We start from the raw sequence: 23,023 nt of genomic DNA, 5'->3' as shown, positions 1-23,023 counted from the left end.
TCCAACTGTCATGTGATAGTTTTGTAACATCTTGTAGTTAGCCTTAGTCTGAACTATCTTGTAGTATCGTGTACTTTTCAACAGTACTGGAACCAGAAAGCTGGCACTTTCATCACAGTGAGATCAGCTAAGCTGTTCTTTTGACTGAACACAATCTGTGTGGTCCCTGCTGTTAGTTTGGCTGGCAACTCAGTGCATTCACTGAATTTGCAGGAACCAGTATCACCCTCTGCAAAGCAGCACGCATGTCAATGAGGGGAGGAATCCAAGAAGAGCCAAACAGAAAAGACAGAAAGACATCTCTGTAAACATTTCTTTATTGAGGTGTAAGTGGAAAACTGAGGCAGGATAGGGCACCGGTGTAAATGCTGCCAGGAAAGAGCTCATGAAGAAGAATATCTAGTTGTGCTGTACCTCACATGGCTAGAATATCAACCCCCAAATCCACCAAACTCAGATTTCCATCAGCTGTTCGGTACCCATAATAATCTCATTAAGGTGTTTAGCTGCAAGAGAGAAAAGGGAACAGAAGTTGTGAGTTACAACCAATGCCTTTTCAAATTATATGTAGGATAGGACATGGGGGTGGGAATAGATTGCTGTGCTACAACAAACCTGTTTATTCCCCCAGAGACAACTGATCAAACAGCCGAAAGTGATGCTAATGTAACTGTTTACAAACCTATGTCACTGCCACTAAACAATGGCACAGAGGAACCAGCAGCTGTGGCTAACAGGCGCATACAACGGCACTACCGTGGAACCTCACAGGACCAAAGAAAGGTAGTCCTGTGGAAACGAGAGCAGAGCTCAGCCTGCCTCCCCCTCTTCAACTCCCTGTTGGCAAGGAGCTGAGACTTCTGTGTTAGCCATCTTCTGAACTATGCTCAGATTTACCAGAAATAAAGGGCTATCTAGGAGACTTCAGTCCCAGGTCGAGAGGCAGTTCTTTTCACTGGGCTTTACCCCTTTTTTCAGTATCCAGATAGGCTTTTGCAAATTCTCCACCTCCCCAGAAATGTCTTACCAGGCTGTCTTTTATTTGCCATTGGCAGGGTTACAGATGCATTCAACCCACAAAGAAAAGAGAGGGATTAAAGAAGGTACTTTTCAAAAGGGTCCCAGAATTTGGACTCCACTTGGCACAATTGTTTCTGACTACAAGCATCTGTGCCAAGCAGATCCAGAGCGCACATCAAAATTTCTGATTAGCACTTGGTGAGGGAGCAGTGCCTGGCCCATTTGTTCTGGGTGCTCCATCTTGAATGGCTCGGAGAATGGTGTTACTTGTTACACAGGAATTTCTGGTGGGAACTGATGGATGCTACAAGCAGCAAGCTCCTTGGAAAACACAGGCTGAGAGAGCTTGGCAGAAAGCTTGGGACCTAGCAGGCTACTGAGCTTCTGTGACAAATAAATTGTCAATTGAACAAATGCAGGCACAGAGATGACTCTGCTGCAGCAACCCCCCTTAAAAAAAAACCAATCCCCCCCCCAACCAAACCAACCCTCCACAGTAGTATGGGCATGAATGACAAAGTCTTTTCCTCCACCTGACAGCAGATGTTTGCTGGCAGTCTTTCTCTTTGAGAGCCCTGCCTTCGGGAGGAATATGAAAGCATCTCGTTGTTGTTTGCTCAATTAGCTTCAGACAGATTGCTAGTAGTGGTGGCAGGGCTGAACTGGAGAGGAGGAGGAGGAGGAGGAGGAGGAGGAAGGCCAGGAGACAAGGGGTTATGGTGAAACCTCAGGACCACCACGAAGTTTCAGCCCTAAGGGTCTCCAGAAAACATCCGGTTTACTTATTCAATTACATACACTGTTTTATAAACCCTTTAAAATAAAATAGAAAACAGTCTCTGGCACAGAATTACTGCTCTATTATATACCAATGATGAAAGACTGTGCTGTGCATTTGCACTCTTTAAAAGCTGGAGATAGTTTAAATAATAATAATAATAATAATATTTTTTTAAAGGGAACAAGGAAAGGGAGGGTGGAAATGAGATTGCAAGAAATGTATACACAAACACACACTGTGGGTGGCTCTGGCTGGTGCTTCCCTAGGAGAGAAAGAGCAACCCTTCTCCCCCAAACGGGCTTAATGGATGTGAGCTGGAATGGACGGGATGCCCACCAAGGTTTCAGTACTCAGGGAGCAGCTGCAGCAAGAGGTCAGGAGGCAGGATAGCTCTGGAAGATCCATGTGGTGAGAGAGAGGGGAAACAGGTGGTGGGGCTGGCTTGTTTATGTTGGGAGGATGAGTGGGATCTTCTAGTGAATACTTGTTCTATTCCTCCCAGGCTTTATTTAGACAGTTACAGGATGGCCCTGGGACAGAACTGTATAGTGCAGCTCCCAGAATGCAATTCTCCACTTAGAGATGAAGTTTCATGTGTTGGCAAGAGCAGCCTTTGGGTGCTGGTTAAAATTTGCCAGGGTGTTTTCACTGAATCCGATTCTAAATGTAGACTTCGAATTTGTGCCTGGCATTCTGTGTCTGTGATCATCTCCCATCACTGGTCAGGACTCCAATCATGGCATGTGTTTTGCATTTTTGCCGGGAGAGTGGGTGGCCCCATTATGCCCCCCTCTTTTTTTGGGGGGGGGCAGTAGCACATTTTAATAATGCAGTCACACCATAGCAGAATTAAAAATGTCAGCCGCAGCAATTTAGCATGTTGACTTGCACAGGTTGTGAGCCCCCATGCTTGAAGTGTAACTTTGTGTTGTGATTGCTTTTTGTTCCCTTCCAGCATGAGGCAAGACTGACTTATCACAGCCACCCTCATCCCTCGATTCCTGTGGCACTCGAATCACCCAAGCCAGCATGTTGGCTGGCATTACACAAATGTGTATCAGCATGAAAGTTACAAAGTGTCCCGTTGTGCCTTAAATCATGAAAGTGTTTAGAGGGGGAGGCAGAGGAGGAATGTGTAGTTCTATTTCTTGACAGCCTTGCAACTACAAACGCAGGTGATCTCATGAAGAAACTTTCTCATATTAATTGCTGAGAAAAATTAGCAGAAAAATAAAACAAACTATTTAGGCCAACTTTCTGGAGTGTTCCCAGGAAGTGGATACTATTGTTATTGCAAATTCACATTGTAATGCGATCATGCTCAAAATATGAAAAAAATAAAAGGAGAGGAGATGGGGGAAAGCAGGAGGGAGGCAGGTAGTAGGGGGGAAATGATATGAATTTAAGACAACACTGGATGCAGGAATAGAGGAGGAAGCAGACTCAGTCCCAAGCTTCATCATTGGATAACCGCGAATGGCCTTCCAAAGGGAGAGGGAGAAATTGAAGATTTCTGAAGATTCTCGAACCATGGGGCAAACAGAGATTACATTTGGATCTGCTCCTTAAGAGCTGGATTTTTGTGTAAAAGGTCTGTTATTCTGTAGGGCTTTAGGAAGACCAGAGTGGCATTTTTCACGACTGTGGAAACAGTCTTACTTGTTTTAAGGTTGGATTGTCCTGTGCATTATCAGTGGAATATGCTGGTGAAATAGAACGGTTTTTTCTTTCCCCTTCACCCTCTGTGTTCTGTAAAGATGATTACTTTTGCCTTTATAGTAAATGTCATTATAGTAGTCAGGTCCAGTAGTTTGACTTGGGTCCCCTCTGTACAAGCAAAGTATCCTGTGTTTAAGAAGGGCAAGAGCCCAGGCAACAAATTAAGTTGGTAAAAACCATCCTTGGCTATCACAGATGCCTTATTAAAAATCAGTGCAGGTTCAAAACAAGAGGATGAGCAAATGGCGGGTGTCTGTATCTACTCAGGGGAAATGTTAGAGATCAGGACTATCAGCCACTCCATCAGGGCTCCATCAGGGCTCATTGCTTGTCTGTCAGCATTGCCCTTCTGCTTTCTACCCAAGACAAACAGGTCAATGTCCATGCAAAAGAATAAATGGAAACACATCTGACATTAAAAGGTAAAAAGCAGAAACCATGGAGGGGATTCAGTTTTCCAGGACACACAGTTGTTGACTTATTTTTCAACTAAATGAACTTCAAAGGGAGAATGCAGTATAAAAACTACACAATGAGAATTCATCCAGATATTTCATTGTATTTTTGGAAACTAGAATCAAGAACATTTGAATGGCATATGCCACACTGTTAAGTCTTGCGTTTCATGGCCTTTTGAGCTTTCTGTTTACCACTTTCTTCATCTATAAAATATGCCCATCTGTTTCTGAAGAACTGCCTCAAGCCCTGGAAGAAGTGAGTTTGTTTTTTGCTGTAATATATTATTACCTTTCTGGAACTATAAATTCTGGCTGGTCACAATATGCCAATGTCCCTCAATTAATGGCCCAAAGAGATATGATATTAGGAAAACTCTGATTTAGTCCCAGGGCTTTCAAAAGGCATACAGTGTGGAACCCTCAGTTTAATCTTTCTATCCTTATACTCTTTGCTTATCAGATCCAACTCCCTTTTTGTCCTGGAGAGAACAGGCTAATAATGAAGGGGGGAGACTGTGGCAGTTGAGATTGGTAATTGCATGGGTAAAAGGGTTAAATCCCTTGTGTCAGTTCCCTCCTGGTGATATGGCCCTGACCTTGGGGTTCAAAGGACAGCTATTTAACCTTCTTCTTAAATGCTGGGAAGAGCCAGATATGGATCTCTCAGTGTCACCTCTGTTTTGGCCCTAAGTCCTGGGAGGATGGAAAGAGTTATGTTCTAACTGTTAATATTCTCATATGTGAGAGGCAGATTTCAAGGACTCCTGGGCCTACTTCTAAGGGAGGAGGAGGATGAGGATGAAGTCAGTCTAGGTGACTAATAAGAATGCAAACTCTTGTATAGTAAGTTTTCCTTACATTGCTGCAGGGCCATACAGGTACAAATGCCCCTGCTAGAGGCAGGTACAAAGCCCTCTTGCCAGCTCCTAAGAGTTAAACTTCCTAGTCTTCCATATGCATAGTTGCTGTTACACAAATATCACGTGATGATGTGGAAAATTAACAACAGGTTCTCTGACTCACAAATGATTTACAAAAAACATCAGGCTACAAAAATGCCATTTGTTGTGGTGGTAAATTCAAGTCCAGGATAGAACTCTGTATTCAGAATCTGGTCTCTTTGCCTCTTTACAAACTATGATTTTTAGTACAGAAGAGCTAAGAGACATATTAGAATCTTTGAATTAAAACCTCTGGCTTCCTCAGGAGAAAGTAAAATTGGACCATGAGGCCACTGCCAACTCTGGGTTGTGGCAAATCAGCGACGTAGGTTACACATTTTATAGGCCAAGGAAATCAGAACATTCAGGATTATTCAATATCATCTAATAAGCTGACTGTCACAAATACTTCCACATCCATAAATAATAGTACATGCCAAAATGGGCAATGGGAAGCTATAATTTGCATGTCTTGAAAGGTCTAGTTCAGTGGTCCGCAATCTTTGTTAGGCTGCAGACCGCTGTGCCGGGGTGTGGGGAGAGGGTGACCTGGGACCCCGGCATGCCGGCGGCCAGTACTCCCTCTCCCCGCCCCTCCAGGCCGCAAGGAAATCGGCCGCCGAAGCGGCCGATTAGCTTGGGGCCCGGCAAGCTTTTCTTCCCGCCCCCTCCCAAAGCAAGAGGCTTGCCAGGCCGCAAGCTGATCGGCTGCTTTGGCGGCCGATTTGCTCGCAGCCTGGCGAGCTTCTCGTTGTGGGGGGGCGGGAAGAGGGAGCCGCAGCCCAGCGCCGAGGCCTTCGCGGCCTGGCACCGGGCTACAGCCCGGGGGTTGGGACCACTGGTCTAGTTCCTTTGTGTCTAAGACTATTAGCAAATGAAAGGTACATCTAAATCCCTAGTTCAGAGTAACTGGGCCCAAGACAATCCTCTCAAACTGTTGCAGCACTATCAAGAAGAATTGTAAAGTTTAGAATGAATCTGAGTTAGAATTTGTAATATGAAAAAGTTAGACTGTTAGAATGAGTTGAATTTGCAGAAAGACTCTATGGTTAAGCATCAGGAGACTATGAGGAACTGCTTATGAATGCTATTTAGAACATCTGCAGGTCATGGTACATTAGCAGAGCCATATTAAGTTTATGTGCAGGTTTGTTTGGGTATGTTAAATTTAAGTACTGGTCAGTGTGAGCAGACTTGGTAAAATTAGATTGCTCGTGAGATCCTTTCTGATCTGAGTGAAGTAGAAATATTAAAATATCAGGAGTTAAAGAACAGCAAGACACATTCTTGGGGTCTGCTCTCCATGCTGGTGCCCCCACCCCCCCCAAACATGCTGCAGCAAGAGATGGGCATGATATTCTTTTAATCTGAGAAGACTAATTATTTATTTTTAAAAGTTACCCACCCCAAATTTTGAGGGGATAGAATTAGATAAAAACATGAATGAAATAATGAAGAAATACTAATAACCGGAGAGTCTGCAGAGTGCTCATTCACTATCATGATTCATACCCAAACTAAAAGAAAAAATATAAGTACTTGTGCAATTAGAGATATAAACTGTATATCTGAAGCTTGCTAGCCTGTCCATTGTATACAGGGATACAGGTAAGACCTAAAAATCACAGAGCTTGAAAGAGGGAGGAAAAAAGAGCACAAGCCAGCCATTCTCTCCACAAAACAAACAACTTAATACAATGCTTACAAAAACAGCACTCAAAACAACAAACCATGAAACCTCCTTAACAGATATTAATCATGAAGATCTGGGTTGAGAGCAAATTGTCAGTCAGTCTGTCTGTTGTTAAGATTGGGTTCTTCTGTTCTGATTAATCTGTAGAATAAATTTCTCTCTACAGCCCAGCCCTCATACTCCCAATGAGGTTGATGGGGGCTGTTTTTTACTTCATACCTCTGTGCTGCTTCACCTTGGTATCACTGTATTTTTCCTGATTCCAGGCAGAAAGCAGCATGTTACTCTGGTAGTCTCTTATAGCAACACTTTCAAAGACCTCAGAGGCTCTGGGCTGCATTGTACAATTCTTCAAGCTGCCTGTGTCCAGAAGACAAGCTTTTGATAAACATGCATATGTGCCTAAATGGCAGCAGATACTTTCACATAGCTGAAATTGGTCCCATACTGATGCCAATTCAAGATCCCATTCTAGGAACAAGGAGATCCAGGTTCAAATACCCACTCAAGCCATGAAGCTCAGTGGGTGATTAGGTCAGTATCCATACCCTAATCAACTTCACAGGGTTGTTGTGGCAATAAAGAAGGGTGGGCATATATGTCACACTGATCCCTGGGCAAAGAACAATATAAAATGTAACTTAAATAGCCCGAAACCTGACAGGGCAACATGTGGTGGACATTCTATGTAAATGACTCTCCACCACACCCACTGCTATGCTGCACATCTGATCAATATGCATTCCACCAACCATATTTGCTCTGACTAGACCAGTGATGGTTTGGGGTGTGTGATGATAGCCACAGTTAACTGACAGCTCCTTGCTATATCTGTTCAATGTTACCTCTCCACAACAGCCAATGGAAGCTTTGGTGCTGTCTTCACTTAGAGAAAGATTCATCTGTATACCATCCTTATTTCAAAAAGATACTTTTACAACCACTCTGACCAATTAAATCCACATATCTTCTCTTGAGTTCACTTGCATATATTTGAGAATGGGTAAATGAAATTCTGGAACAGATATCGGGTTAGGAATACCAGGCTTTTGGACTACCACCAGCTGGGTAAAACAAACATTCACTTCGCTTACATTTGGGTTCCAGGTGCTGGCTGTTTCCAATCAGACAGTCCTTGATGTCAGCTCCTTTCTCTATCACTGCATTTTGGCACACGACACAATTCTGTAGAATACACCTGTAATATAAACATATGTGGGAATTTAAAATGCAACTGGAAATTAGATCAAGCACAGTAGCAGCTACTCAAACCAACCAGGACCATAACAGTCAAGGATATCAGGTTAAACGCTGATATGCGTTGAACTGTATGATGTGTGTTTCTGCATGGGGAGGACCTACAATATAAAACCTGCTTTTCTCTGAATCCGAACCTCCTCGTTTCCCAACTTTCGTGCTTAGTTGCTATGACAGTTCTACTGTCAGATGTCACAAAGGATGCACACAAAAGGACAAAGACAATTGCCACCTTTCATATCCAAGATACTTTTCTATTTGCATAGCTCCCCCCCCCTGTTTTTTAAAATTAGGGTAAATATTACATGTCTTTGTATTCATGTGCACACAAATACCCTGCAATGTTAAACCAACAAAAGCCATGGGAATAAAGCCTGGAATGCTCTCTGGTTCATAGATTCCCAATGGACGCAACCTTGTACACTGTGCTTTCTAGAATAACAAGGACATAGCCAATACAGAGAAAGGGTAGCACATAGTTCTCCAGGTGGATATCGTATACAAGGCTTTTAATGGCTTTGGCCTGTCTTATTTGTGGCGCTGTCTCTCCTCCAATGTGTGGCTATGCCAACTTCACTCACGTCAGTGGGAGCTTCTTTGGGTGCCAACCCACAACTGGGCAAACTCTGCAACTGCCCAGAAATGTGCTTTCTCCGTTGTGGCTCCCAGCTGATGGAATGGCCTCTCTGAGGAGGTCAGGAAAGCTCCCACTTTCCTGGCTTTCTGCAAACTATGCAAAACTGAATTATTCAAGAGGGTTTTTCCTCACAGGTAATAGAGCTGCACTGTACAAAATTGTTCATAAACTTTCTTGGATAAATTATTAGTTTATACTGCGTTGTACAGCTTATTTTAAGTAGGATACTACTGTGCAATTTTTGTGCTACTTAATGTGTTATGTTAATAGTTATGCTGTCTTTGGTTCTTTCTGTTGGTTGCAGATGTCTAAAATCCTAATGCTAAAGGTTCCATTTGTGTAATCCACCTTAAATCTGCCTCAAGTGAGAAAGGTGGACTATAAATAATGTAAATAAATGAATAACTATAGAGGCAAAAGGGTATTTCACACATGGCTCCCAGGTGCTGGGATTTCTGAGCACCCAGCCTTTTCTCTTCACTGAGACACAGTGCTGTATTTCTTTCCTTCATTCTAGTTTTTGGCATAAAATCCCACAATTCCAAATTTTGCAACTAAGATAAATTTGGCTTTTTAAAATGTTGCAAATATAGGACATATTTGTGGTTTCTGACTGTAGAATTAGCCAGTATAATCTGAATAAGTGAACCCAAAGGTTTTTAATTTTACTTCTCTAAACTGGGACATTTAGGAGCTCTAGATTTTTCCATCTATTTTTAAAGCTTACACAGGGTAGATGCAGCTCCTGGGAAAGTCTTCCCCCTATTGGTTGCCACAGTCATTATTCCACTGCTGAGCCAATGGCATACAGAGGAATTCAACTAGCAAGAGAGACCCTGACTGGACTTAATGAAAATTCGCAGGGATACAATAATAATGTCCTGGGTTGCTAAGGAGACAGACTCCCATCTCAGTCACACAATCAGAAGCAGAGCTTCTGCAGTCAAAGCTGAGTTGACAATCCTCTTGTTAAAAAGAATTTAACTCCCTCTCTAAAACAACATAGGGTTTGTAGAGGAGCAGGTCTATATGATGAAAAAGGAGACATTTTGAACAGGCAAGCCTCTCCTTGCCCAACTGCCTCCCCCTCTAACACAGGAAAGCGGCAGGGTTATATATGATGGAGTCATCTAGCTCAGGTTGCCTTGGCAAGGCCTCTTATTGAGATGTTAATGGGGAAAGGCTGTATAGACAGCTCTGGCCCTTTGCTCCCTATTCCTGCTGCACTGTCACAGCTGCTTCCTTTTCAACAGCTCCATTTAATGCATAGCAAAGATAGCATAAAGACTAACCACCCTCCCTTAGACGGCAGGATAAAAAAAAAGAAATGGCTGCTAGGACCCACAAGGAACCCCACATGTTTTTGCTCCTTCCTCAGGCACAGAGTAGTGATACTCAAAAGCTATTCCTACCTGCTTTATTAGGCCAGGGCACTGGAAACAATATCTGCCCATGCTCTGCAGGGCACTTCTCCCAAAAGGTTCTCAGCAGCTTGGCTAGCACTGACTTCAGCACAAATGTCATGGGTAGAAAGAACCAGTGCTTTCTATCAGGCTGGCGGATGGCTTGCTGCAAGCCTCTAAACTAGCTTCCACTTGGTTAGCATGTGGGCTCTAAGACCATGAAAGCTTATGCCGAAATAAAATCTTATTTGTCTTTAAGGCACAACTATACTCTTGCTTATTTTTGCTGCAGCAGATTAACACTGGAATTTAGAATATACTTACTAAGGCTTTTATATTTCAAAAGGGACAGTGGTTATTGCTTCTCTGTACACAACATAATTTGCGTGTAAAGGGATTCCATACAATATCCCCCCCCCCCTGGAATTTAAGGAAAAAAATTGTGAATCTTGAAAGCTAGCTCATCATTTTAAGATTTTTAAAATTAGTCATAATACAGGTGGTATTATGATACTCTTCCTGTTAGTTTTATTTGGATAAGAAATTCTGTTTAAACATTATTGTTAGGTTAAAAGACTCGGTGTCATTTGGGATGCCAGATGTCAGCAAAATAGGGAAATGTATTCTCTGGCTATGGGGTGACAAAAGCATACCAAGTCTGGTAATGTTTTAGAATCCAGTCTATATATTCAGGATTTCAAACTCATGTGGACAATTCTAAGCTCTCACAATGTCTCCTGCCACACAATAGAACAGTTGGGCTAGCTTTTACCACAGGAGTGGAAAAATATTTGAAGAGCTAAAACATATTTTGTGGGTGTTCCTTCCATTCACTGACAGATGTAATACAGCCATTTGGAAATTACTTACAAATGCTTTTTGTGTGTGCATTTTAAAAATCAAACCATAAAGGCTGCCAACAGAAGAATTTTGTGTTTATTTAATTTCAAGCTCTACCTCCACCCCACAATCCAGTGCAAAGTTCTACAAGGAGGCGTATTTTCTTTTCATCACATTTCATGGTAGCCTGTTTTTCTGTTTTCAGTCTTGCTCCCCTATAACAACCACAACTATTGCATTTGATTAATCCTTTATAGCAGTAAAGTGTGTGTACTGGAGAGAAAGGTTTCTAAATCGAATCATTATTATTTTTTTAATTATTGTTCAGAAATGATAAACACTTGGATATTTTCAAGCACTATTAAAGGGATTATCTCTGAATCTTAAATTTTGTTGAGCACATCTTATTGGAAATTTACAAAATGTTAAGAATATGGAAATGGCCATAATTTAGTTCGGACAAGACAGAAGTGTTATTTGTGGTGAGCAGAAGGTTTGACTCAGGATTTTAGGTGTCACCTGTTCTGGAGACGGTTACATTCCCCTTGAAGGAACAGGTAGCTTTTATATTTCTTTCTTCTGCCAGTGGGTGAAGACTTTTTTGTTTCCTTTTGCACTCCCTCAGTAATTCTGCCTTCCTGCCCAATGTTTTGTTGTCTGGGGTACATTTGGAACCCTGGCCGGTTGCTGAATAAGTAAGTGGCAGCTGTGCCAAAGTGATTTTTACTAACTTTGGCCTTTTCTAGATAGAAAAGATCTGAACACTGTGATATATACCCTGGTTACATATAGATTGAATTACTGCCATGTGTAATTCAGTTTTAAGATTCCGAACACATTCTCTGTTAGTGTAGGGAGAGCTTTGAATGTTAAGCTCCTTGAAGCTATTGACAAGATTCACCCTGGGTTAGAATGGGAAGAGGAGTCCTTGGAGGAAGAGGACAACCTGCCCCAAGCCTCGCCTTGGTAGACTGTTCCAGTTAAACAGACTTTCCAGTGTCTCTGTGAAAGAACTCTTGAGACCACACTGACATTGCCCCTGAGTAAGCAGGACCTACAGACCTGGAAGCCCCAACATGGACCAGCCCATGATGGGTAGAAAGAGGATTTTTTGCTCCGCTATGTCGTGATGGTTTTAAGTCTTTTAATAGGAGTTTTAATGAGGTTTTTAAGACATCGTAACTCCCAAATGGCTTGTGGCGGGAAATAATAATAATAATAACAACAACCACAATCTCCCAAAGCACCCTGCAAGCAAAGGAAGTGATGGGCTAGAACACGGACCAGGTGCAGAAGTTCATGCCTGGCAGTTTAAGGGCTCCCCTTTGATAAAGAAATGCTAGAAGGGACAGAAGTCACCAAAGGATATGGGCCACAGTACTTCTCATGAGTAGAGGAGCTGACTCAGCTTGTGAGGAGAAGCCTAACATGAAACTCAGCAAGACCTGTATGGAAACTCTCTGTATAAGCCAGTGTGGGATCAACCCTGCACTTACCTGCCTTATTTAAGCTCTTGGAACTTTGCTACTTGACCTTGGTCTATGACTTTGGACTGAAATACTACAACCTTTGCTCAGAGACCTGTTGGAACCTGGTACTTGCTTCCAACTTGATGAGCAGGATGCTGACCTCTCCTGCCTATGGATAGAATCCAGCCTTGTAGTTTACCAATGAGCTCAGTGACCTTAAAAGGGTTGGAAGATATCCAGAAAGATGCAAAAAACTTGTACCAGGTCTGACAAAATGTGTTATACGGGCCACTGGAAGACCTATGAAGTGGTGAGGACAGTGGAAAAGAAATTTCATTTCTTTGCAATCACTGCATCAGCTAGCTCATAACCAGCCCAATTCATTAAGATATCCTGACATCTATTGACTCTTACAGGTGAGCTTTTATTGTCTCAGGAACAATTAGATGTGATATGCTGAAAACTTATTTTGCTGATAAAATAAATGTACTCTGATCTGCATGCTGCCTATAATACAGACCAGGCAGAAGAAATGCATAATATTTCATCTGTTCTGCTTATGGACGATTTTGACTCACTTACAGTGATGGAAGTTGACAGGATCCTTGTGTAATAGATCATTGCCAATCCTAGCTGTTAAAAGTCATGTAAGAACCACAATAATGAACCTTTGATGTCCATCATAAACTAGTCACTAGCTCAGCCACTTAAAGAGGTGGTTATCTATCTAATACTAAAAACCTACCACTATAGAAAAATCTAGCTAATTATTACCTGGTCTCTAATCTGCTGATCATGAGAAAAGTTATTGAGCAACAATAGTGATTCAAGCCCATCTGGGGGGGGGGAGCAGTTTATCAATCGAACAACAACAACAATAACAACAATCCCTAGGTCTTCTTGGATAATTGATGTATTCTGGACTTTTCAGTCTGGTTTGAGACCAGAGTATGGTACAGAGATGGCCCTGGTGGCTTCAGCTGATGACCTCTGTCTGAACGCAGACAAAGGCTGCACTTCTTTGTTGCTCCTACTGGATTTACCCACAGCCTTTGATTCAGAGATCATGACATCCTGTTGAGATGTTTGGGGCAGAAATAAGTTTTGGAGTGTGTGCCTTGGACTAATTTAAATCATTCCTTGTGGACTGGACTCACAGAGTAGGCAGTGGAGAACAGCTACCTCCAGTGTGGGTAGGGCTGCTGAGAGCCCCCATGGGCAAAGATTTCACTTCCCTCCATATGACCTTTATCCAAATCCAAAATAAACCACATGGTTGGTTGTTACCACACATCAGTAATAATAATAATAATAATAATAATAATAATAATAATAATAATAATAATAATAATAATAATAATAAATCTGCATATCCATCAATCTGTTCATTTGTTGCAAAACTAGGAAACATGAATATTTTCCACTGGCTTCAGGATGATAGTTGGAGTTCCAGGGCCCAAAATGAAAGGAACCAGAATATCCTGGCCCAGGTTAACTCAATGTACCCGGCTGCCCACTCCTATTTTGCAATTGAAGCTAAATTCTAACTTCTGTTCCTCATTTATAACCACTAAAGCAGATTAACATTCCATTAAAATGCATGTAAAAGGTGGATGGTAGAAAGCATTCTTTGACCACTTTGATACATCATGGGAAAATATTAACTCCCCTCTTCTGCTATATTACTATTATAGATACATTCTAAGACGCCCACCAGGATGGATAAGACAGAGTTGAGACCTCAAAAATAAGTTAGGGAGTGAAAAAGGAGGAGAGATGAATAAATACAAGAGAAGATAAGTGTTGAAAATAAGAGAAAGAAAAGAAAAAAAATTGTGTATAAAAAAATTGCGGCCATACACTTACAGGACTTCAACGTTTGCAAGATCTGCTGCAGCACTGCTGCTGCAGAAGCAAGTTACTGCGGATGCAAAAAAACACTTTTTTACAACATGGCCCCTTACCTTGGCAGGGTTGACCTGGCCACCCGGATCCACACCTCACATGAATTTAGACTACTGTAATGCACTTTATAGAGGCCTCCCTTAAAGTCAACTTGGGAACTCCAATTGGTGCAGAACACTGCAGTTCAATTATTATCAGGAGCTAGTTGGAGCATAGATATTACTCCCATGTTGCATCACTTCACTGACTGCCCATTAGTGACTGGGTCCAATTCAAGGCATTGATTATCACATGCAAAGCCATTCATGGCCTTGGTCCTCATATCTCGGGACCATCTGCCTCCTGCTCCACCAAGACAGATGTGCTCACTGTAGCAGGGCCATCCTGAAAATGGGCAAGATCAGTAACTGCCTGCACAGGTGTATTCTCCGTTGTGCCCCCTATCTTATAGAATGCCCTGTTTGATGAGGTAAGGAAGGCTCCCACCTCCTAGGTTTCTGAAAATGATGTAAAACTGAATTATTCAGGAGAGATTTTTTTAAAGGGGTTAGGGCTGTACTGCAACAAAATGCTTAAGGAAGGTGCTTTGATAAAGGGGAAGGGACTATGGACTATATTACTGTGTATACTACATAATATAACAATGGTCATACTATGTAATTTCTGCATAATTTAATCTGCCATGATAACACTTTCTGCATTGTTTCAACTCCATTTTCAGATTTCTGCAATCTACCGTATTGCTTTGTTTATTGGATATACTGTTGATGGTATGTAATCCACACCAGTTTGGTGTAGTGGTTAGGAGTGCGGACTTCTAATCTGGCATGCCAGGTTCGATTCTGCGCTCCCCCACATGCAACCAGCTGGGTGATCTTGGGCTCGCCACGGCACTGATAAAACTGTTCTGATCAGGGCTCTCTCAGCCTCACCCACCCCCACAGGGTGTCTGTTGTGGGGAGAGCCTCCTTCGGGTAGGGAAAAGCGGCATATAAGAACCAACTCTTCTTCCTCTTCTTCCTCTTCCTCTTCCTCTTCTTCTTCTTCTTCTTCCTCTTCTTCTTCTTCTTCTTCTTCTTCTTCTTCTTTCTTCTTTCTTCTTCTATAACCTGCCTTAAAGCTTAGTGAGAATGGCAGACTATAAGTAATGTAAATAAAATTTAAAAGTAGCATTAAAAACATTGAGGAAGAATTTCATGACTGGAATTTCCACCTAAATTTGTCTGTAACTGAACAATGTCCAACAGCTGAGTGAGTGTGCTGCTACATGCTATGAAAAGAATGATTTTACAAGTCCTACATTGTGATACTTACATAAAGGTAGCTGTAAGGATGCTAAGATATCATGTTGCAATAGGAAGAAACAGGGTTTGATAGACTGACTTTTAAAAAGGGGGGAGAACCATGGAGGAGAAAAATGATGACCAAGAAGGCATGGGGGGAGGAGTGTAGATTACAAGGATTTAAGTCTTTAAAGTGCAGACCACCTAACAAGATGACTCTGAAATGCTACTAATTTCAGTAAAGCCGCCACTCACCCCTCCCCTCCCCCATGCCTCCATTGTAAACAACTAATCCCAGCAGAAAACAACAGAGTAAAATGTACACTCATTTTGCAGCATTCCAGGCCTTGCTTTATCTTTTATTTATTTTTCTAAGAGGTCAGAGATTGTTTGAAAGGGGAGGGGGAAGGAAGCTAAAGACATAGGCCATCTCTTGTGTGGGCTTAAAGGAAGCTGTTTAAAGGCGATGTCCAAGAACACACAATCTGGAGGTTTTTATAGTAGAGCAATCCCAGGACTCATTCCACCCCTACCCCCACCCCATTTTGTGGTAAAGCTACACAGCTCTAAACCAAAGGACAGGGTGGTCGGTTGTTTCGGAAAGAAATGTAAAGAATTGGGAAATAATTCCTTTTCCTGTTGAAACTATAAATAAGGGAGGCTGATTTACACAGTGCCAGAACTGCCGACTTTCAAAGCTTGCTATCTGTCTATAAATCAAGTGTGCCGAGGGAAGTTAACCCTATACTTAAGTAGAAAAAAAAAGCCAAGCCACCACCACCTAAGGCAGCAAGAGTGCCAAGGAATTGCGGTATTCTATTCTTTCTTAGCCCCAGAAAACACAAATGAGTGAAATCAAACATACTATGGAGAGCAGGGAGTGACATGAAAGGGAGATCAAAATCTGCAGTGTTCAGCACACAAGGAACAGTCCACAGAAATCCAAAACACAGCCCATAATTTCTGGCTACCCTCTGATTATTTAGGACTTGGTGATTAAAATAATTAAAATAATGAATGGTCATGGAGGAAAAGGAGCTTAGATGACTGAGGTCAAGTCCTCAAGTAGAGCCCTGGCCTAAGACTCACCAAGCCAGAAATAAAAGACACATACTTGCTCTGCAGCCACCCTGGAAGGGCATAACAGATCCATACCTTTAGTTGGTTCTTTTAAATGCCTGGCTGATGATTAGCAAATCAATAGCTAGCCATCATATGGTATTGGATGAGACTAGTATGTGGGCACATGTTCCACCACAATGTTTTTGCTCATCAGTTCAGAGCTTTCTGGAAGTACCACCTTGCAAATGGGCAAGGACAACTGCCTACACAAGTGCTTTCTCTCTTGTGACTCCACCTTGTGAAACGGCCTGCCTGAGGATGCTGGGAGGGGTTTCATGCTTTTGTCATTCTAGACACTATGCAAAATACAGTTGTTCAGGAGGGATTTTCTGTTAAAGTAATGATATACTAAGAATGGTTCGGAAAGGGACTTTAGATATATCACTACATTTAGACCATATTATCTGTTTGCTTTCCATAGAATTTTCTTGGCAAGAAAAACGGGGTGGCTTGCCAGTTCCTTCCCCGTGCTTCTGCAATTGGCCTCCGGGCTGGGAGCTCCACAGTTCACCCCCTCACCACGTTGAGGAATACAGTAGGACTTCAAGGAAAACAGGAGAATAGATGCTTTCGAATTATGGTGTTGGAGACGAATGCTGCAAATACCATGGACAGCCAAAGTTACCAACAAGATAGTTTTAGAGAGGAGCAAGCCAACTATGTCATTAGAAGAGAAGATATTACGGCTAAAGATCATGTACTATGGACACATCATGGGATCAAACTCGCTAGAAAAATCATTAATGCTCAGCATGGTCAGCGGCAAAAGGAACATGGTCACCAAAGGATCCGCTGGCTCGACACGATCAAAGCTGATACAGGGATGACCATGAACCAACTAAAAGAAGCAGTCAGAGAAAGGGGTGCATGGCGAAGACTTTCCTCCTACCCATTGTACACTATAGAAAATTATGGCAGATATCATTTATTTATTTATACCCCGCTGATCAGAACAATGTCACCTCGCAGCGGGTTACAATAAAAAACACAATCACAAAATCCCCATAAAAAATTAAAATCCCTAAAATGCAATTCAGTATTGTATACACAATACAAAATACACAAAACTACAAAAGCAATAATGTGCGGAATATCCCGATGGCGGTATAACGCTACTGGCCCAAAAACCCAACTCTGCTGTTCCAGCCTGGCTGATGGCATGGCCTCACAGGAGTCACACCAATATGAATTCACTGGTTTGCCGTAGGGCAACATAGGATGGGACACAGTTATCTTAATCCTGGTCATCCCCCTTCCCAGCCTTAACCATATGCCTGGTGGAAGAGCTCTGTCTTACAGGCCCTGCAGAACCTGGCTAGTCCTGTCAGGGCCCTTAGCTCTTCCAGGAGCTCAATCCACCAGGTTGAGGCCAGGGCTGAAAAAGCCCTGGCCCTGGTTGAGGCCAGGTGGATGTCCTGAGGAGGCTGGGACCACCAGCAAATTCATACCCGCAGAGCAAAGGGCCCTACGGGGGGCATAGGCATATAAGCGGTCCTCAGATAGGCAGGATCCAGGCCACATATAGCCTTAAAGGTCAAAACTAAGACCTTTAACTTGATCCGGAAGCAAACCGGTAACCAATGCAGCTGCCACAGCACTAGCTGGATGTGAGCCCTCCAAGACGTCCTAGTGAGGACCATTACAGCCGCAATTTGCACCAGTTGCAATTTCCAGGGCAAAAAAGCCAAGGGTAGGTCCGCGTACAGTGAGTTACAGAAGTCTAGTCTGGAAGGGACCACTGCATGGAGTACAGGTAAGGCACTTGTAGCTATGCTTAGCACAGATGGAAAAATGCTGTTTGGACTGCTCTAGTGATCTGAGCCTCCATAGAAGGGAGGCATCAAGGATCACTCCCAAATTCCTGGCAGCCGGTGCAGGTGTTAATTGTACACCGTCCAGGCATAGGAAGCATGCTGCCTGATCCTGTCCCCTTCTGCCCAGCCACAGGACCTCTGTCTTGGAGGGGCTGAGTTTCAGATGACTTTGCCTGAGCCATCCAGCCACTGCTTCCAAACAACTGGCAAATGTTTCCGGGGGAGATTCTGGATATCCGGCCGTCCATTAGGAGGTAGAGTTGGGTGTCATCCACATGTTGGTGACAACCTTGTCCAAAGTCCCAGACCAGCTGGGCCAGAGGGTGCATACAGATGTTGAAAAGTGTGGGGAATCGCCCCCTGTGGAAAATGAAGGGGGCTGACAACTCCTCCCCCACAGCAACCCTCTGTGTTCGGCTCTGGAAAAAGGAGGCCAGCCATTTCAGTGCGGTCCCCCTAATCCTGGTGTTGGCGAGGCGGTGGGCCAACAGCTCGTGGTTGACGGCATCAAATGCAACTGACAGATCTAAAAGTACGAGGATGGCTGAACCACCCCAGTCCAGCTGGCACCAGATATCAGGACAACCAGCATAGTCTCTCAATTATATTAATTGTATACATTTCATTTTAGGGGCTGACCTGTCTCAGGGATGATATTGATGTCCCCTATAAAAGCCCAACATCTTTTGGCTCAAGTCTTCAAGGCTGCCATGCCAATAATGGGGTTCAACAAATACACTGACAGCACAACCAGTGTAGCAAGACAGATGTCACTACTGACTACCTTGTACTGGCATGAATCTGAGGAACGGTTAACCTTTGAACAGATGGATTGCGTAAAAGGATTCTGTACGTTTTATCGGTTTCCAAAAGTAGTCCTCCTGTCAAAGACTGGACCAATTTCTGGAACCTCAAGATTGTTATCTGTTAATAGGATTGATCCTTAGCCACCTCCCCACAACAAAACCTTACAAGTTCCTAGTTTATTGGGGAGCAGTGGGTAAAGATGCAGATAGGATTACAGAAAGCATGTGATAGGAAACTGGCTGAATCTGACTACAGGCAAATGACAGCCCACTTGAAGGCTCTTGGTACTGTAACAACAACGACTATTACTACTACCTTTTCCCCCTTTTGTTTTAACAAGGGCACTGACTGGAGAGTTGTTTTGAGCATTTATACAGTCTTGTTCAGTTATGACTTTTGAAGCTCCCTGTGAGTTTTTGATAAGCACATTGTAGATTGGGGGGGATGGTATAGCCCATTCTCATCTGATCTTGGAAACTAAGGAAGGCTGGTACTTGGCTGGAAGGCCACCAAGAAAGACTCTGCAGAGGAAGGCAATGGCAAACCACATCTGCTTCTCACTTGCTTTGAAAGCCCTTAGCTGATGTCACCATAAGTCAGTTGCCACTTGATAACATTTATGTACAAAGTTTATACGGGGAAAAAACGCTACATACGCTGCTACTGAAGCAGAATCCAAGCCACAGATATCTGAAGAGTCTGCTTGTCGCTACTGCATTTATGCATATGAAGCATGCCTAGTTAATTTATTCACTAATATAACAGACTTATAAGAACAAAATGAGAATCCTGCTAGATTAGACTAGTGGTCCATCTAATCTAGCAACGTTTCACACAGGGATCAACTAGCAATGTTTCACACAGGGATCAACTAGTTGTTGGCCAACTAGAGAGGGCCAACAAACAGGGCACAGAGTCCAAGGCCTTCCTCAATTATGTCTCCTAGCATTAGCATTCACAGGTCTTATGTGGAAGTTACCTTTAGCCACCATGGCTAGCCACCATGAAGGACCTATACATCTTATGTTCTCTATATATGGACCTGTATACTTATGTATAATTTAATTCAGCCACATATCTATCATAAACCAAGTATGTGACCCTGGAACAAATTATCTGCAATCCTTGTAAGTGACGGAAAGGAATTTTATATGCACACCTTATGTTGCATGTAACCAGATGCTTACTTTTGTAGAGTAAGTCTAATAGATCCCTTTTTAGCAGACTGCTGAAGTTAGCAAAATATCATTCAAAGATAATGCATTTCCTAATTGCACATCTGCTCTCTTAAGGAAGGATTACCACTCCACTCAGAACAATCAGCACTGACGACTCTTAACTAAGAGCATCACAGTCTTATTTGAATTGAGTTTCAGTTCATTCACTCTCATCCGGCTCATTACTACTTTCAGGCACATCCACTGCCCTATTTGACTGACATGAAAAGGAGAAACAGAACTGGGTTCAGTATAACAAGGGTACTTCATATCTCTGAAGAAACGTGCCAATGGTTTCATGCAGATGTTAAATATATTGGGTGATAAAGTACAGCCCTAGAGAATCTCACAAGGCCTTTGTTGTGGGGCAGAACTAAAGTTTCTGAGAAATACTGCATCTGGGTCAGAAAAAAAGCATGCCTACTGGATGGGGGATACGCTTCTAGGTAACACTGTGTGTGAACGAGACCTTGGGGTACTTGTGGATTATAAACTAAACATGAGCAGGCAGTGTGATGCAGCGGTAAAAAGGCAAATGCCATTTTGGGCTGTATCAACAGGGGCATCACATCAAAATCACAAGATGTTATAGTCCCATTGTATACGGCACTGGTCAGACCACACCTGGAGTACTGTGTGCAGTTCTGGAGGCCTCACTTCAAGAAGGACATCGATAAAATTGAAAGGGTACAGAGGAGAGCGACGAAGATGATCTGGGGCCAAGGGACCAAGCCCTATGAAGATAGGTTGAGGGACTTGGGAATGTTCAGCCTGGAGAAAAGGAGGTTGAGAGGGGACATGATAGCCCTCTTTAAGTATTTGAAAGGTTGTCACTTGGAGGAGGGCAGGATGCTGTTTCTGTTGGCTGCAGAGGAGAGGACACACAGTAATGGGTTTAAACTTCAAGTACAACGATATAGGCTAGATATCAGGAAAAACGTTTTCACAGTCAGAATAGTTCAGCAGTGGAATAGGCTGCCTAAGGAGGTGGTGAGCTCCCCCTCACTGGCAGTCTTCAAGCAAAGGTTGGATACACACTTTTCTTGGATGCTTTAGGATGCTTAGGGCTGATCCTGCATTGAGCAGGGGGTTGGACTAGATGGCCTGTATGGCCCCTTCCAACTCTATGACTCTATGATTCTATGATTCTACTTTCTGAACCCTACCCGAGCCCAGTTATCTTCCCACCCTAGGAGATCATGACTAGTGGTATCAAAAGCCACTGATTGATCCAGGGGAATCAACAAGACAGTGCTGCACCCTCCATTCTCTCAGCATGGGCTCTCTGTCAAAGTGACCTGGGCAGTTTCTGTTACACAGATGGTGCTGAACTCTATTTGAAACGGGCCAAGAAAAATTGAAACAATTAAACTATTTACATAAATGAAAGATGAGGGTAACTGATCCAAATTACTCAACTAGTCAATCTGTAACCTGATGTTTTGGCAGAGCTCAGTAATAGAAAATGTCACACACAAAAATAGCCTATTCCAATAGGAATTCCCACGAGTTTATAAGCCATTATGCAACATTTCTGGGTGGTCTGCTGACTTGGATCATCCATAATGGTGAAGGACACGCAAGGTGTCAAGGAGCAGCATTCTCTGTTACTGTAATGCAGTGCAGAGCTCATCCTGGAGCTCCAGAGGCATAACTGGCCAGGCTCAATGCCAAAGCAAGCCTCTTGCCGGTTGTTTTTTGACTTTCCTTGGGAAAAGCTGTTTTGAGTTTAAATTTTATATGTAGAATATTTTCTGTATTTTTTAAATGGCAGATTCCCTCCACAACGAATTACGCAGCCTAACAGTTACCTCTAAATGTAGACTCCTCCAGCATATCATCTTTCACTCTACAGACTAAGCATTTTCTTTGAGCCATGCTGCTTGGCAAACTGCAAGCCATCCTACTGCTACCATTTAACATCACACTAAACTAGCTTACATTACTGTGGCCTGTATGAGAACAGGATCATCACAGGGCTAGACGCCCAAGGAACATGCTGGAATAACACTGGGGGAGGGGGCAGTACTCATGTGAACATTTATGCACAAAAAGCAGACCACCGCAATATAAAATGTTTGATCATCACATGAGTACCATATTATTTGCAGCTTTGCAAACTATGAGGTTGGAAACAACTTCATTTTCTCATTCCTTCTCATGAGGGGCTGCATTGTAAAATATATTTTATGATGCCACACAAATATTGCCTTGGCAGCAGACTTGCTCTCTTGTACATGTTAAACAAGGTGGAGGGTGGTAGAAAGCTTCTGTGCTATATGCCTATAAATCCCAAATACCACCGTAGGCCTAATTAGAACTTTCTTCAGATCACTCACAACTATGTACATCAGGTGCTGATTTGGCACTACTGAGGAAATAACCCATAAACTTCACAATCAATCTGCAGTTAGTGGCCAGTTCCTCTTGCCTTTCTGGTTGTTTTGTTCCATGAATATATTCTCATAGAACAGAGCATTAAATTGGAGACATGTGGTAGGCAGCAGTAGGGTTTAACTAGACACATGTGCTCTCCCTCTCTCCCACATAGGCTTGCAGCCTGAACAATAGTAAATGCATCTGCACCATCCACAGGTACACTAGAACATAAGATTAGAAAACACATTACATAGCAATGGATTTCTGATATATGACTT

At 42.8% G+C, this 23,023-nt stretch overlaps 1 protein-coding gene across 2 annotated transcripts in view; it reads right to left on the bottom strand.

Moving 5' to 3' along the window:
- Positions 1–301: 301 nt before the first annotated feature.
- Positions 302–23,023, bottom strand: part of EIF2B3 (eukaryotic translation initiation factor 2B subunit gamma) — a 138,230-nt gene continuing 115,508 nt past the window's right edge. For both annotated transcript variants that reach the window (XM_077333936.1, XM_077333937.1), the window contains exons 11-12: positions 7,707–7,810; positions 302–506 (exon numbers count right to left, since the gene is read on the bottom strand). In XM_077333936.1, the coding sequence (XP_077190051.1) occupies positions 454–506; positions 7,707–7,810 (157 nt within the window). In that variant the 3' untranslated portion in view covers positions 302–453. The remainder of the gene's footprint in view (positions 507–7,706; positions 7,811–23,023) is intronic.

Source organism: Paroedura picta, chromosome 4 (assembly GCF_049243985.1).
Source record: "Paroedura picta isolate Pp20150507F chromosome 4, Ppicta_v3.0, whole genome shotgun sequence".
NCBI lineage: Eukaryota > Metazoa > Chordata > Lepidosauria > Squamata > Gekkonidae > Paroedura > Paroedura picta.
This window is presented reverse-complemented; position numbering and strand designations above follow the sequence as displayed.